At 30.6% G+C, this 15,961-nt stretch overlaps 1 protein-coding gene across 4 annotated transcripts in view; it reads left to right on the forward strand.

Moving 5' to 3' along the window:
* The window catches only part of LOC130447227 (facilitated trehalose transporter Tret1-like), a 103,577-nt gene that overhangs the window by 84,840 nt on the left and 2,776 nt on the right, over positions 1-15,961 (forward strand). For all 4 annotated transcript variants that reach the window (XM_056783931.1, XM_056783932.1, XM_056783930.1 and 1 more), the window contains 7 exons: positions 1,625-1,751; positions 4,692-4,848; positions 6,595-6,780; positions 9,054-9,152; positions 9,318-9,520; positions 12,610-12,831; positions 15,688-15,874. In XM_056783931.1, the coding sequence (XP_056639909.1) occupies positions 1,625-1,751; positions 4,692-4,848; positions 6,595-6,780; positions 9,054-9,152; positions 9,318-9,520; positions 12,610-12,831; positions 15,688-15,874 (1,181 nt within the window). The remainder of the gene's footprint in view (positions 1-1,624; positions 1,752-4,691; positions 4,849-6,594; positions 6,781-9,053; positions 9,153-9,317; positions 9,521-12,609; positions 12,832-15,687; positions 15,875-15,961) is intronic.

Consider the following 15,961-nt stretch of genomic DNA (forward strand, 5'->3'; position numbering starts at 1 on the left):
TGTGAAAAGTAAATTCCAACCCTCAATTTACAAGTAATATAGTGTTTTCCATTATAACCAAGTTTATGTTGAATGGTACAGTTAATTACTACAATTGTATGTATTCGAGGGACTAATTCTAGGTATATGCAGAAACATTGAATACAGAGGTAATAAGAAATGCAGGTTGCTGTTAGAAATTATTGAATGACGTTTTCCAAGACAGATGGATTGGGAGAATCAACACAATTTATCGTCTTTTGTTATTTTTTGGAGATATTAAAGAAAAAATGTTGACCATTATAAAAGCTGACAATCGGGATAAATTGAGAAATAGAAAACAGTCTGTAAAATATTAAATCAACAATTGAGTAATGCCATGTCCAATTTTTCAATAGACTTATACGTATATTATTCTCAAAAATTTCTATTCAAGATTTATTTATTTATTCAACAACAGAAATAGAAATACTATTTATCGAAGAAAAATACTAATCCAAAATATATTTACGCATAGTGCACGTTCAAAACGCTGCGATGCGGTGCTTGCCCCTCAGACGCAGCTTTTTATTTGTGTACATTATGGTATTTTATGGTGTCACTGATTTGGACTAATAACAATGTCGCGTTACTCCCAGGATGTTCACGTGCTGATCACGCACTGATTAATGTGTTGGTTCACTATTTTTCTTCGATAAATAGACTTTAGTGAGTTGCGTTATTTTACAAACACATTGTATAGCTGAATTGATATCCTCAAATATTTATCTACCTCTGTAAAATCTCTTTCCGACAACTTCATGTCTCTCTCTATCTCTTTTTCATTCTCTCGCCAGCTCCAAACAAACTTCGATGTCGATAGCTTTGAGATCTTTACTATATGGCCTTACCACCGGAATAGAAGCCATCCCCGAAAAATAAATAAGGTTAGAATTATGCGATTGTAAGATGCTAATTTTTGGATATCTTCCAACGTAATCCAAGTTATTTTTCCCTTGGATATGTTACAGTAGATGAATTTGGATATATAAACGTATACGAAGCATGTGAGGTATTTTCTTCCAAAAAAACAAAAACAATTTTCCGGTCAATAAAGTCATGGTCATAGTATTTTGAAATTCCAAAATTCCTTTTTTATTTAGAAAAGGAAAATGATTATTGGTTAATATCATGATAGTTTGCCAACAGATTTTTATGCCGAACTTGAAAGAGAATGAAGGCATTTGTTGAAGAAAACAATTTTGTTCCATCACGAAAATGCACCTGTTTATGCGGTCGCTGTTGATGCAGAAAAATTAGCCGAAGTCAATTACGATTTCCATGCTTTATCTTCTTCCGATTGATTGTTAATTGTCTTGACGATAACAGACAAATGTTACGGCAAATATGATTACCTGCTTTGGGGAACTTTCCAAAGATTATTTTGTGGATAGTTTGTAGAAATTAAAAACTCGTCGAGCTAAATGTTAGAGTTAAAAAGAGATTTCGATAACAAACGAACTATTTTTTTTGTAGTACAGCAGCTTTTCCATTGTAAAGTCATTTTTGAGTTTCATTCTGAAATTTGGAATATTTTCCATTTACCACAATAGTATTGTGGTAAATATATCTATATTTGTGTAATAAATTTTGGTGGTTTTTTCAGTATCCAAGAAAATCGAAAAGCGATAAAAGAAGAGGAACAACAGTATGCAAAGTTTCAAGAAATTATTGTTAGTTGCAAATCGCTTAGCAAATATGAAGGAAAGACATTCAAAACATTGCTTCCACAGGTAATAATACATATAATACAATCTACATTATACACTGCATTAGTATCATTTAGAAAGTTGATGGTAGTTAGTGTCTTGGTTCAAAAAAAAATATAATAATTGTGTAAAATTGAGGTTTGTAATTTAATTTAATTAATAAGTTTGAATAAAGTAAATAGATAATTATTATTTCATCCATATAACATCACTCAATAAGTCGTATGACTGACACACAGATGGCGCTGTCATTGTCAAAACCATATAGCGTTTATAAATACTAACTTTCAAAAGACTATGTCTAAAATTTCATGACATTTCGTTTAGTTCGTTTAGCCAGAAAAAAATTACAGCCATTTAGTGAAGCTACTTATGTTATTTTTGAAAACAATTTTCTGTATTAATTTATCATTGCTTCTTGATAAAAAACACTGTACAAGTTCAGCAATGGCTTCAAATGTGTCATCTGGACACTGCTCTATCGAAATGAACTATTTGTTATTGGTTTGCTGATTTTGAATGTGATCGTACAAACAACGATGATGGTGGAAGTTCTGATCGTCAAATTGTGGGGATTACTCTAGAAACCATCAAAAAAGTTCACAAATTGGTTATATGTAGTCGTTAATTGAAATTGCCTGAGATAGCTGTGGTCGTAAAAATATCAGAAGGCAGTATATTTACAATTATGCATGAAAATTTGACCGTGAGAAAGCTTTTTTATAAATGGGTGCCACGTTTATTAACAGTCGATCAAAAACAACAACGTGTTGATGATTCAGAGCAGTATTTGGCCATGTTTACAAGTAATAAATCTCGTGTCAAGATGTGACAATGGATGAAACATGATTTCATCACTTCAATCCGGAATCTAAACGATTATCATCTGAGTGGACTGCCGCCGGTAAACTACGTCCGAAGCATCCAAAGACACAACAGTCAGCTGGGAATGTTATGGCTGTAGTATTTTTGAATGCGCATGGAATATTATTCGTCTCCAAAAGGAAAGACAATAAATATCGAATACTACATTGAGTTGTTGGATCGTTAGAATGCAAAAATCAAGGAAAAACGGCCTCATATGTCGAAGAAAAAACCACTGTTTCACCAAGAAAATGCACCGAGTCAGAAGTCGATGGTTACATTGAATGAATTACACTTCGAATTGCTTCTTCGTCCACCGTGAAAGTGAAATCTAATTTGAAACAACAGAAAAATCCTTCTACAATCACGGCATTGAGAAGTTAGAGAAGCGTTGGAATGATTGTTTTTTTCTGGAAGGAGATTAATTCGATTTCAAAATAACTTAATCCCAAATTATTTATGTCGATCTGATTCACAATTCATTATCATGAGCCGTCAAGAGAGCCTATTTTGAAATATATTCTGAAGTTTTTTCAGCTTTAACAGGTGGGCTGAAAAGTTTGTGGTCATACAATTTTGAGATAACATTTTTATAGTACGATTTGTGTTTAGCCTCAAAATAGGCGCGAAATGTATGTCCCATTGAGATTAAGGATGGGGGCTTTTGAAGCCTTGTTCATATAATTTTGCCAACATTTTCTTTGATCTGTGACGTGGTGCGTTGTCTTGACAAAACAGCACTATAAATGGGGCCGTTGCTCTGCGACATCGTTTTTCATCCTCTCCAATAAAACTACATAATAGTCGTTATTTATGATTTTTCTTTTTTGAAAATAGTCGATCAATAATTTACCATGAGTAATACAAAATGAATATGCCATAATATTTCCAACCGCTTTGGAGTCGGATTCATTAATTCATTTGAACCGGGTTTTCGCATACCCAAATCTTCATTCACAATATGTCAGAAACGATCCTTTGCTATATTTAGTGTCTCAGATATCTCAATCAGCTTCACATTATGGTTATCCAAAATTATATTGTGGATTTTTTTATGTTTTCGTCGATATCCTCTTTGGGACGTTCATTGCATCTATCGTCGTCAGTATTTATTTAGACTAGCTTATTTTTCATTGATTTTGTTGGAACGGAGTCCGATTAATGTGTATCAAGCCATGCCTTGGCTTCAATGACATTTTTTTCTACCAAAAAGCTCTATTAACACACGAAACTTTTTATATCCATTTTTTTCAAACTAACAAAAGTTGATTCTCTCAAAATACTACAACTCACAAACTAAAGGTACCGCAGCTGTCAAATTTATCCACGTGTTTTTTGAAGGTTAGGGTAATTGAAAACTATATGGAATTGATACTAGTAGTGCCATCTATGTATCAGCCTACGTCTAACAAATAAGACGATGAAGGTAGAGGTACACTCGCCTCTAGTTCTTGAAATTTAAATGTTAGAAATGAGTTTGTTTGGAAAACGGTTATTCAAAAGTGGCGGTTGGATATCACCACTAATGCGGCGTATTTGGTGAACGGACTAATTCTAGAGGAAACAAGAAAAAAAAAATTTAAATAGATACGAGGGTGAACTGTTTTGTAATGGAGAAGGAGAAAATTTAGTAACGAACAGAAAGAGTATCACAACTAAAATATAAACATAGTTGCCATTAACATTCACATATTTGTCATCATTTTCCAAATGATTTGTATCAATAAATTCCTCAATTTTTAGAATCTGCTGATGTCGCAGTCACAGTTGTTTGCATCATCAATTGCTTGTACGTGCCAGCGACCTGAAAAATCTATTTTGTCCCTATTTGCTAGATCGAGGCTGGACATATATGATACAGGTCTTATCTAAAAGATATCTGAAATATTTTACAAATCATGAACTTTTGTACCAATCATCAGACTTTTCTCTAATCAAATTTTTTGAAATTTACCTCAATAGAATTTGAGATATTGAATAATTCAGATTTATATTAAAGGAACAAAATAAAAAAGCCACTTTTCCATTTTACAGTTCATAGACTTTGACTTGTAAATATTTTTTATAAAATTTGATTTTAATCAAGAATGATGGTTTTAGGTTATGGCAGCAATAATGGCTGGTTCATTACACATTGCTGTGGGACTCTCGTTATCTTTTTCTGGAATTTTAGTGCCAGCGTTAGACAAGGATCTACAGAATGGTACAGATAGTGATGGACAACTTTACGCAACTAAAGATGAATCTGCTTGGATCGGTAAAATACTTTAGAATCAATCATTATATCATTTCATTTTTTCAATTAGCATTTAAACAAATATTTCGTAATCAATAATTACTTTCAAATTCATTTTAATAACAATAATTTTGAATAACATGATTTTTTACACCATTGTTTGAAACTATATTGCAACGTCTCGAAAAAAAAAACTAATAGACTTTTAGAATTCCTTATTTCTTAGATCTTTTATATATGTTTATGTTTGTGAATGGTCTTGATGTTTCGATTTTTGTTTTAAAATTAGTTTTTTTTAATAATTTTTAAACAACAATAAAAATTTGACGTTTCGACTACTTTCAGTTTTAATCAAAATATGATATGACACCGACAATTAGAGTATTTTAATTAATCCATAAATCACCTACATCACGAATATCAAAACAAAAATAAAATCAAATTAGAAATCTGTTTTAACAAGAGTAACTAATTTTTTCTTAGTTTTTACATCCCAAAAATATGTAGCAGCCATCTATCAAATTATTTGTACTTGAATTAAAATTTACAAAATATTTACTTTCTTATGAGTGTCTTCCATTTCTAAAAATTCTCTTTTTTATTACATTTCGAATCAAGAATTCTTGATACTTTATACAGCAAGGGATTTCTTAAAAAGATTAAAAATTCTGACTCTTTCTTATTCATCTTTGAATCCATTTGCCTAATTTGTAAGCACGCTTTTTCAATTTCAGAAAGATCGTTGCACGGCTATCCACTTAGGAACGCGGATCACGACCATTACCTACCTACTCCACGCTCAGAATTAGTTTAATGCTCAATATTTTAAAATGCAAAAAAATGCACCATCACTTGCCAATTGAAATCAAATCGATATCGATTCATTAATAACAAATACTTTCATTTCATTGAGGTTTTCAATGTTCAAAGGTTGGATTAAATTGAAATTGTTAGTCTAAATCGCTTCTTCTCTTTTCCTTTCACTTTTTCAAGTGTTGGATGAGAGCTATCGTCCCTCTTTTACCTATTTAATCCACTATTAGCAGATTACTCGAAGTTTAATAATAACGCTTATTTGAAAATAACCGAGAGAATAACTGTCGTATTTACTTTGTATCATATGTTCAGTGTTTATTTTATGCTTATGACGTCACGCAATATGGCAGGCCTTACTGAAATGTTTAAACTACCTACAAAATTTTTGAATTTCCAATAATTTTCTTCTCTATAACTATTGATTAAATAATAAAAAAAATTATAATAAACCTTGTATATAAACTATCCAAAACTATTTTTTTCTCAAATCCTACAAGTACCCTATTTAAATAATTAGATAATAAGTGTTAAGTAATAAGTGTTAGTGAATAATTTAATGTGTGTATAAATTCAGAAAAATTCTTTATTAAATGAATTGAATAGCGGAAATGAATCAGAAAGACTTGCCAAATAAACAAAACATCATATCATATGATAAGTTTATTTACCTCAGTCAAAGTATAAATGTCTCTGTCATTAAAACAAAAAATAAAAAGAATATTTAGTTTATTAGAGATATTATGGATTTAGATTTTTATAAATATATAAATTTTTGTGTTTTATAGCATGGTTTAGGACTTGAACACCAGTTCACACTCAATCACCAGTTGAACAATGACATTACTATATAATTATTGTTTATTAAATTGATATATACTAATACACTTATGAATTTGAAAGACAAAACCATAATAATTGTTATATTAGATAATTATTTTATTCATTTTTCAGCTAGTGTCGTTGTAATAATTGTACCAGTGGGATCTATCACAGCTGGTTTCGCTATGGATGCATGGGGACGATTATGGGCTGTAAGGCTTGCTATTATACCAACTGTTTTGGGATGGTGTCTGATTGCTAGTGCTAATTCAGTTGGTATGATCATCGCTGGAAGACTTTTAACTGGATTTGCTACAGGTAATATTCATGAAATAAAACCAAATGGATATTATTGTTCTTAAAGCATCATAGTCACCACTGAAAGTTTGTAGCATTATGAACGAGTTAGAGGAAGATACGCCACTATGTTTTTCATTATTCCTGCACTAGGAAAGTTCCTTAAATGTGTGTTCTGAATCAGATATTTCTCAGTGATTAGTCATGCTCTTACACTCCAGAAGATATTTTATTAGCCTAAAATATATATAAAGGTGTTTATTATTATTCAAATATATCTCTAAAGACGATAACCAAGTAATCGCCTTCAGAGACTGAGGGTGAATAACTTGGTTATCTAAAAGCGCATCAGACAGTGTAATTGTGGGAGGTGCTGTAAACAGTGTATTCAGTATAATGATTTATTGTTCTTGCTATGTTTATTTGTTAAAAAAACTCTTAGACATCTCTAATCCTAACATCTCGCTAAAATTTCGTCGTTCGCTCTACTATACACAAGTACTGTGTATTTTCTACGTTCATCTGCAGCCCTCATTTTCCGTATTTTTTTTTAGTTTTCGTGCCTTGCACTCTAAGTAGTCCTTGTCGTTTGTACATATTACCTGATACCACATTTGCAAACTGGAGAGTATACAACCAGGTGTCATCGTCTATTTGAAGCCTCATTCCTTTGTATGTTTTCTTCCAAGACAACCTATATAATAGTTGATATCATTCTACAGTATAATGTAATTCATACTTCGTAACTTCCGTATCCATTATGAGGAATTAAAGAGTAAACGTATTTTTTATTTATTTTGCGTCAGGCGAATTATGCAGCATACATCATTAAAAAATTACAACATTCTTCGCACAATCCAACAATCATGATGTATACACACTAATGGCGCTACTTTATCTGTTTCTCCTTGAAAAATAAATTTCACATTGTTTTGTTAGAATGAACCTGAAAAGATACTAACAGAAATGTGACATAGTAGATCATTCTTTCAGTAAAGCAACAATCAAAATATTGACTCACAGCTGCAAGCTGGGAAAAAACTTGTAGAAATAGTTAAGAAGACACTCTCTGGGTTCCTGATCACACAGAAATCAAGGAAGCGAATGTAATTACCTAAAAGGATTACAAATTGTCAAGAATAATATTCTCTAGACGGTCAATGTTCCTGATCACGCGGGGATCAAATAGGCGAATGTAATTACCAAAAAGGAATACAAGTAGTTAAGAATAACAATTTGTGCTTTGGTTTGGGTTCTTGGTCACACAGAAAGCAATAAGGCGAATGTAATTAACAAAAAGGAGTAAAATTAGTCTATAATAATATTCTAATGGTTTTGGTCCGAGTTCCTGATTATGTAGGGATCAAAAAGGCGAATTTAATTACCAAAAAGGAGTACAAATAGTCAAGAATAACATTCTCTGTGCTTTGGTCAATGTTCCTGATCACGCAGGAACCAAAAAGGCGAATGTAAGTACCAAAAAGGAGTACAAATAGTTAATAATAACATTTTCTAGGCTTTGGTCCGAGTTCTTGATTACATAGGGATCAAAGAGGCGAATTTAATTAACAAAAAGGAGTACAAATAGTCAAGTATAACATTCTCTAGGTTCCTGGCCACACAGAGATTAAAGAGGTGAATGTAATTACCAACAAAGAGTACAAAGAGTCAAGAATAACATTCTCTGTGCTTTGGTCTGTGTTCTTGATCACACAGAGATTAAAAATGTGAATATAATTACCAAAAAGGAGTACCAACGCCTATCTTTATCCTACAATCTTTTTGTGGTGTAAAAACTCTTGACAAGGCCTTCCCAAGCATAACACTTCAAAAAACTTCTTCTGTTTGCTCAATCAAAAAAGTATTCTGGATTAAAACAAAAACCAGATACAGGCCTTCACTGGCTTGCTTACAAGGCTCTGTCGTCTGATGAGGTTAGGTCCAACAGATACTGATAAGTGCAGATTCTGTTGGAAAATAGTTTAGCTAGTTTCTGAATATGAACATACAATTTATATTACCACTACATCAAGCTATCGTCTTCAGTGACTGAAATGGAGCTTTCAGTCTCTGTGAAATTGCTATATATTAGGAATGTGGGAATGAAAAGAGGACTTAGGATGTCGAAAACAGCTTTAATCTGGACTACAGAAATCAAACCTAAATGTTAATCTTCTATTTATACATATAATAATCTAAGTTACAAAGCATTGAGAAAACTGAGCAGCATCTAGTTGATTACCCAGTAGGAATAGACTTCTAAACACATTAAAACTTTTTATTTTATTTTTTAGCTTGGGGTAGTATACCTGCAACCGTTTACATAACAGAAATTGCTAGAGCCGATATGAGAGGATCACTGGTTGTAACAGCTCCAACTTTTGCTTCATTAGGTAAGTAGTAACACTTGATTAAAAGTACAGAGACTCATTGGGCCTCTTATCAATTTATAACCGAATGAACAAATGTAATGTCTCTTGCCGTCATCTATTTATATTTTAATTGCATTTAATTATATATGAAGGCCTCGATCGATTGATGAAATTTATGTATTTCAGGTATGTTAATATGTTTTCTGAAAGGATGGTTTTTGAATTGGAGAACTGTGGCTTGGCTTTGCAACATATATGCACTAATGCCTATTTTATTTCTTTTTCTTATTCCTGAAAGTCCCCCATGGTTAGTTTCAAAAGGAAAAATAGAACAAGCTGCAAAGAGTTTACAATGGCTCAACAAATATCAACCTCAACCAGAAAACAGAGTAAGTTTCCAATTTGTAAAATCTTTAATTGGCTATAGAGAGTTCCACTGGGATTTAGTAGAAAAACTTGATGGAACAATGTAACCATTGTATGGACGTTTGTGATTAGAAAACCTTTGATGAGAGAAAGGTTGATGAATTGAAAATAATTATAATCAAATATAAATTCTTTTTAGGGTATATGACATGAAATTGAATGATTGAAATTTGTGTGATTGAAATTTTGAAGACGATTAATAAGTTCTGCTCCAAAAATAGCATCAGCATTCTGTATATGTACTTCCTTCCGAATAGTTACAAGATTAGTCTTTGAAATGCTCCTATCGTCATGGAAAATGATGAATTTATATAAACATCAAAATTTATAATGTTATGAAACTGAAAAAAAATATAGTCCCAGTGAAAATAGATTAAATTCTGTATTCACATTACCTTCACTCACTATTTTTTTTTCAGGCAGCGCAGTGTACCAGTAGTTTCATTCTACAATTCTATATAAAAAATTATAATGTCACTTCATTAAAGCTCTATACATTCTGCATTTTTTTATTCTAGTTGAGAAAACTGTATTAGGGACGTTCTACTTTTCTACCGACAATCTGAATGTTAAATTCTTTGATTTAAAAAAAAATTAAACCGTATTTCTTTTATAAAATGTAAATTAAATCATTGTGCAATTATTCATTTTATACCTTTCATTTATTATAAGTTTTATCAGAATAGTAAGAAAAAATAAACACCTCAGTCGCAAAAAAATATTTATTAGTTATTATGTAGAATAAAATTGTCAGTTTTTCTTTAACTTTTGCCTAACTAGAATACAAGCATTTATTATTATCTAACACGATTTATAAGAATTTTTATTACAAATACATAACAAATTACACCTAATACCACTAGTCACATTTTTGCTTGTTAGGATAACAAACTTTGAAATATTTGGCAAATAATTCAAATAAACATACTTTATGTTGATACCTTGTATGGTCAATATGTAATAATATAATACATTATTTTAGTATATATGTTTTTAATAAACTGTATCATATGCTACATTGACGTTTAATTACAAGAATGACAAAATTGTGACAGAGTGTGATAGATATTAATAAGCTAACATTTGAACTTAATCTTTCAACATTTTTTAAGTTTTTAAAACGAAAACAAAACATAGTGCTTCTTTTATAATGCTACATAATATATATTGGTGCACGGAAAATCAGACTAATTTTCTCTAATCACTTATTCTACTTTTCAAATACTTCTATTGGTTTATCAAATTCGTAATAAACACGCCTTCTTTTTTTGACCTTATTAGGACTTGGAATTATTTTTATCATGTTTTCACTGTTTTAACTATTTTAAATATTTTTCCAGTGTTATCAACAATTTAATAAACCATGACCTGAACATCTCCATCTTCATCCACACAACTTTTTGCAACTCCTAAGTAGGTGTACTCGACTTTGTTTCGTGATGACAGCTCCGGTTTAATATGCAGTTTTTTTCTGATTAAAGAGGCTGATCATCTTCGTCTTCTGAACTAGAAGTATAAACAGTCTTATAAAATCTCTTTGTAGGTGCTCTAATTACATTGGTTATATCAGCCAGTGGTTCAGGCAATGGGCGATAAGTCTTCAAATTGTAACAATCACAAAATTTCTGGCAAAAACAAGTCAATGGTCGGTAACTCAGCATTCCAGATTGCTGAGCAACTAGTGGTTGGACTTTCATAGTTACCTTTCAGCAGAATAATTTCACTTGGATCTTCTATTAAAATCTGGGTAATATAATATTTGCCAACATTGTAAAGCGTTAATAATAGACCCTCCCATACCGTCAGCTGCTCCCTTGCCGTGACCGGATTCAAAAAATTCCAGGTTTAATTTTCAAATTTGTATTGTTAAAAAATCTTATTGAAAAAAGATAAAAATTATTTTTTTGCTTGTACCGTGTTGCTGGTTCATCAGAAAAAAATGGACTGTCTTAATTTGGGGTAATTCTTTTTGAATCGAATCAAGTACGTACAGGATGTAGGTGAGCCCAAATAGCTGTAGGGCTATGATTAAGATCAGAAGACAAAGTACAAAAAAAGTGATATGTTTGTCCTTTGGAGAAGTCCAATACACTACTGCAGTATGCACTAATTTCTTCGTGGTACTTACAGGCTTAGTTTTCATTATAGTCAATATGTAAAGCAATTTCGGTCTCAGCCAATTCATTTATACATTGGCGATATGATTTATATTTATTTCTAATATTAAATATATGTGATTTAAAAACTTTTAATTCTTCTACTAATCAAAATTGCAATTTAACTTGATCAGTTTTCTGTTTTTACTGATTTTAACTTTTTTTCTGTTCTTCTCAATATCCGTTTTTATAATCCATTCTAATCCAAAATTCGTTTCTGCATCTTTTTTTTAGTGGAAAAGTTTTAGTTTCGTTTTCCCAGCAGTAGTTCGTGACATATCATCCCTATGAATTTTCTCTATCAATAAAATATTTATTAGTTTTGATGTATAGTTTGTTTATTTTCTTTTTATTCTCAAAGTCTCTTGAAACTTAGTCCCGAACGGTTAATTGTTGTGCCTTCAAGGATTTTTTTCAAGCAGCGTTTTGTTTTACAGTCTTTACTTTTTTTGTAATGTTCATTAATGGCATTCAAGATACTATATTGTCTTTTTTTTTCTTTGGTGCCTTTAATTTTATCTTTATTTGTTTTATAGCTTTGGTTATGTTATAAGTTATCTTTTTTATTTTTTGACGTTGAAGTATTTTTTTTATAATTTCCTATTTTATTCTTCTTTTACATTGTCTTGAAGCTTCAAATTTTACCTATAATTTTTCGATCTGTCTCGTCTAACTTTTTTGTACTTCTAGCTCTAGCAGTAGATGAGATTGGAGTTGGTGAAATATTTTCATTTGTACATAGATATTTTGATTAGTTATTTAGCATACGAACGTCGCATAGAAACGATTCAATTGAAATCATAATAAAAAATTTAACTTCATTATTATAGGAAGCTATTTATTCATAAATTACTTGGAGCAATGTATGGATGTGATAATAATACTAATTTTTTTAGCACGAATCCCTTGCAGAACTACAATTACACGCTCTTCAAAAAGAACATCAAGCCAAGCTAGAAGAACAGGCTAAAAGAGGAGATTCTGGAGGAATGGCAAAACTCAAAGAATTTTTCAAGCCTACTGGTTACAAGCCTCTTCTTATTCTTACTGGTCTCTTCTTTTTCCAACAATTTGCCGGAATTTACATCACTTTATTCTACTCTGTAACATTCTTCCATGTAAGTATTGTTATTATATATTAAATTTATTTCAACATTCTACACTACACATATTTTTTATATGAGTTTTGAATTAAATTCTGGAAAATTCTCTCAAATAGCAAATAATTGAGATGTGATTAAAATAAAGGCGACTAAAACTCGCGTAAGCCGAAGAAAAGAAAACACGGAAGAACATCTGCCGTGGTAGTATCGGTAAAACAGAGTCAGGTCAACGACTTTTCTTCTATGTTCTAAGCTGTCCAAGTTTTTGGTCAGCTCTGGATTGCCTATAAGTCTTCTATATTGAGTCAGTCGAGCATCCTAAAGGTATGCTTGGTAGCCGAGCTACAAATGTGCGAGCAATATTCGAAAGATGGACGAATCTGGGCCTTGTAGAGGATTAGTAGCTGTTGCGGAGTATATAGCTTTTTAGTCTTAAAGAGGGCTCTAAGTTTTTGTGAAGCTTCCTTAGCTAATTCTGTCACGTTACTATGTCAGAACATATTGCTCCCAACCTCAACAACCAATTACCGAATTTGCGGAGATGTTGATATTTTATATCCAGACAGGACCAAATCTTAAGCCTCATAATGTTGACCAAATAAATCACTCAGTTTTCTTTTATATTTTATATTTGTTTTTATTTGTCAGTATTCAAATAAGTATTTTCTATTAAATATATTAAAAAATAAGGACAAATTTCTTTCGTTTCTTATTTTTTGAACTTTTTGATATGTTTATGCTTCTAAATGTTCTTGATTTTGGGTCTCATCTGATTTAAAATTAGTTTCTTTTATAATTTTTTAAAGACAGATGAATATTTGAGGTTTCTACTCCTTTTAGTCTTTATAAAAATATTTTTATAAAGACATCTATCTTTAAAAAATTATAAAAGAAACTAATTTTAAATCAGTAGAAGCATAAAATCAAGAACATTTAGAAACATAAAAATAAGGATATAACCTATTTTTTGTCAGATTACAGCTGATCAAAAATTGCTAGCCTTAAATTTAACAAAAAATTAGTGTTTGATCAATCGGTCAATTACTAGAGAATGAAGTTTGATACTTTATCTTTTACATTATATGTTGTCCTTTCAATAGTTAGTATTTGACCAATACTTTTATGGTCTATAAATAAGATACCAGCATCTTCAAAATGTGATCAGAAACTGGTTTTTTGGTCATTTGCTTGTCACAAACAGATCAAACAATTGAGTTTTTTAAAGGTTTCAAATATTATAAATATTAATGTAATAAGGTACTCGCATTTTTTACAAGGTATTTCAAATTTTCAACTACTATGTCTGCTTGATGATAACGAGGTTATCGTTGCCGGCAACGTAACGTTTGCTGTTATAATACACTTTTTCTTTATTAGTTACTTATAAATAAAACATTTTTGTATATATATATATATATATATATATATATATATATATATATATATATATATGAATAAAGTGAATAAACCTTTTATAGGTTAAGTTCTTATTACATAATCACAATAAAATATTGAAATAAGTTGAATTTCAATCTTACTTACATTAAACTAATCCTGGCAAGAAAAATGATTACATCTCATAGAATCGTCAAAATGACCAACACTATCAAACAAATTTTGTTGTATATTCGAATTTCTTGACATCATAAAAAACTTTATCAGTTGCTCTATTCTTATTGTTCGTGGTATTCTTAAATCCTAGCACAAAACACGATTTATATACTATTTTTCAGATCAATCCAAGCTTAATAATAACGCTTATTCTAAAATTTTAGAATAACCGCGAGAATAACCCATATTTACTTTGTATCATATGTTTAATATATGTTTTTAATGTTTAAACTACCTACAAAATTTTTGAATTGTCAATAATTTTTTACTCTATAAATATAGATCAAAAAATTAAAATAAAAGTTGTATATACACTATTTTTTTCTCAAACACTGCAAGTACTTTATTTTGTTTCTGTTTGTTTCATTATGACTATAAAAGTAATTGACCATATGAATAATCGCTCTACAATATAAATATAATCTCTGTATGGTTGAAAACTGGCCCATATAGTGCTTATTTACTAATAAATTGAAAATATATGTAAAAAAATTAGGGAATTTGAGTAAGGAATCGCTTTTTTTCTAAGCTAACCTAACCAATAATAATAGTGAAGAGCTTCAAGAGGCTATCGATGCTAGAAGTAGGGAACTATCTTATGAAAAAGCAGGATGTTTAATGTACCAAAATCAACACTTATTTTTGTGGAAAAAAATAGAATACATGGAGAGATTAATCCCAATTTTGATTAGGAAAAACTATTGGTTGGTTGGTTGGTTGTTCCATTTGGCAGATAGAGGTTTTCCCGATACAAAAACCCAGTTATTGGATAGTGTTACTTACTACTTCTGGCAAGAGAGCTAAAACGGAATAATATTTATTGTTTTAAAGATGGAAGGGATTAAATATTATAAGGGATTTTTGTCACGATATCCTGAACTATCTCTTCGAATATTTTAAAATCTCACTGCATCTATGCTCGTGGCATAGATATAGGTATTCAGCTGCTCCTTGGAAAAAATGGTCAAACACTTACAGTCAAAGACTAAATAACTTCTGTCAATTAATGTAATCAAACTGGTCAAATACTATATAACGCAAACAATTTTCTTTATAATACTGTTTTATGAGGGTATATATAATCTATGGGATGAATAACTGTAATTGAATAACATATAGATTTGATAACTTTTCTGATTTATTTGGATGTATAGGTATCTAGAAAAAAAAATGGCTGGACAAAACAGTGGCAATGAAAAATCCTTAACAGTTCAAACACTGGTATGTTCACCCTACTAATTCCGATTTTTCTGATTTTAGGAAGTTGGTAGCACTCTTAACCCATACCTAGCATCAACGTTTTTATGTCTAATTAGAATGTTAATGGCTTGCTTCAATTCATATTTGTTGAAAACTTTCAACAGACGATCCTTGTTAATAACCAGTGGATTTGGTATGGCACTTTGCACTGGATTGTCAGGATTATTTACTTATTTAATAAAACAAGGTATATCTGTTTTTTTTTCATTTTTTTCCCAGGAACTTTTTACATTATATTTATATCTATCATGAGAGATTATTTCTCGTCCATAAA

Source organism: Diorhabda sublineata, chromosome 8 (genome assembly GCF_026230105.1).
Source record: "Diorhabda sublineata isolate icDioSubl1.1 chromosome 8, icDioSubl1.1, whole genome shotgun sequence".
Lineage (NCBI taxonomy): Eukaryota > Metazoa > Arthropoda > Insecta > Coleoptera > Chrysomelidae > Diorhabda > Diorhabda sublineata.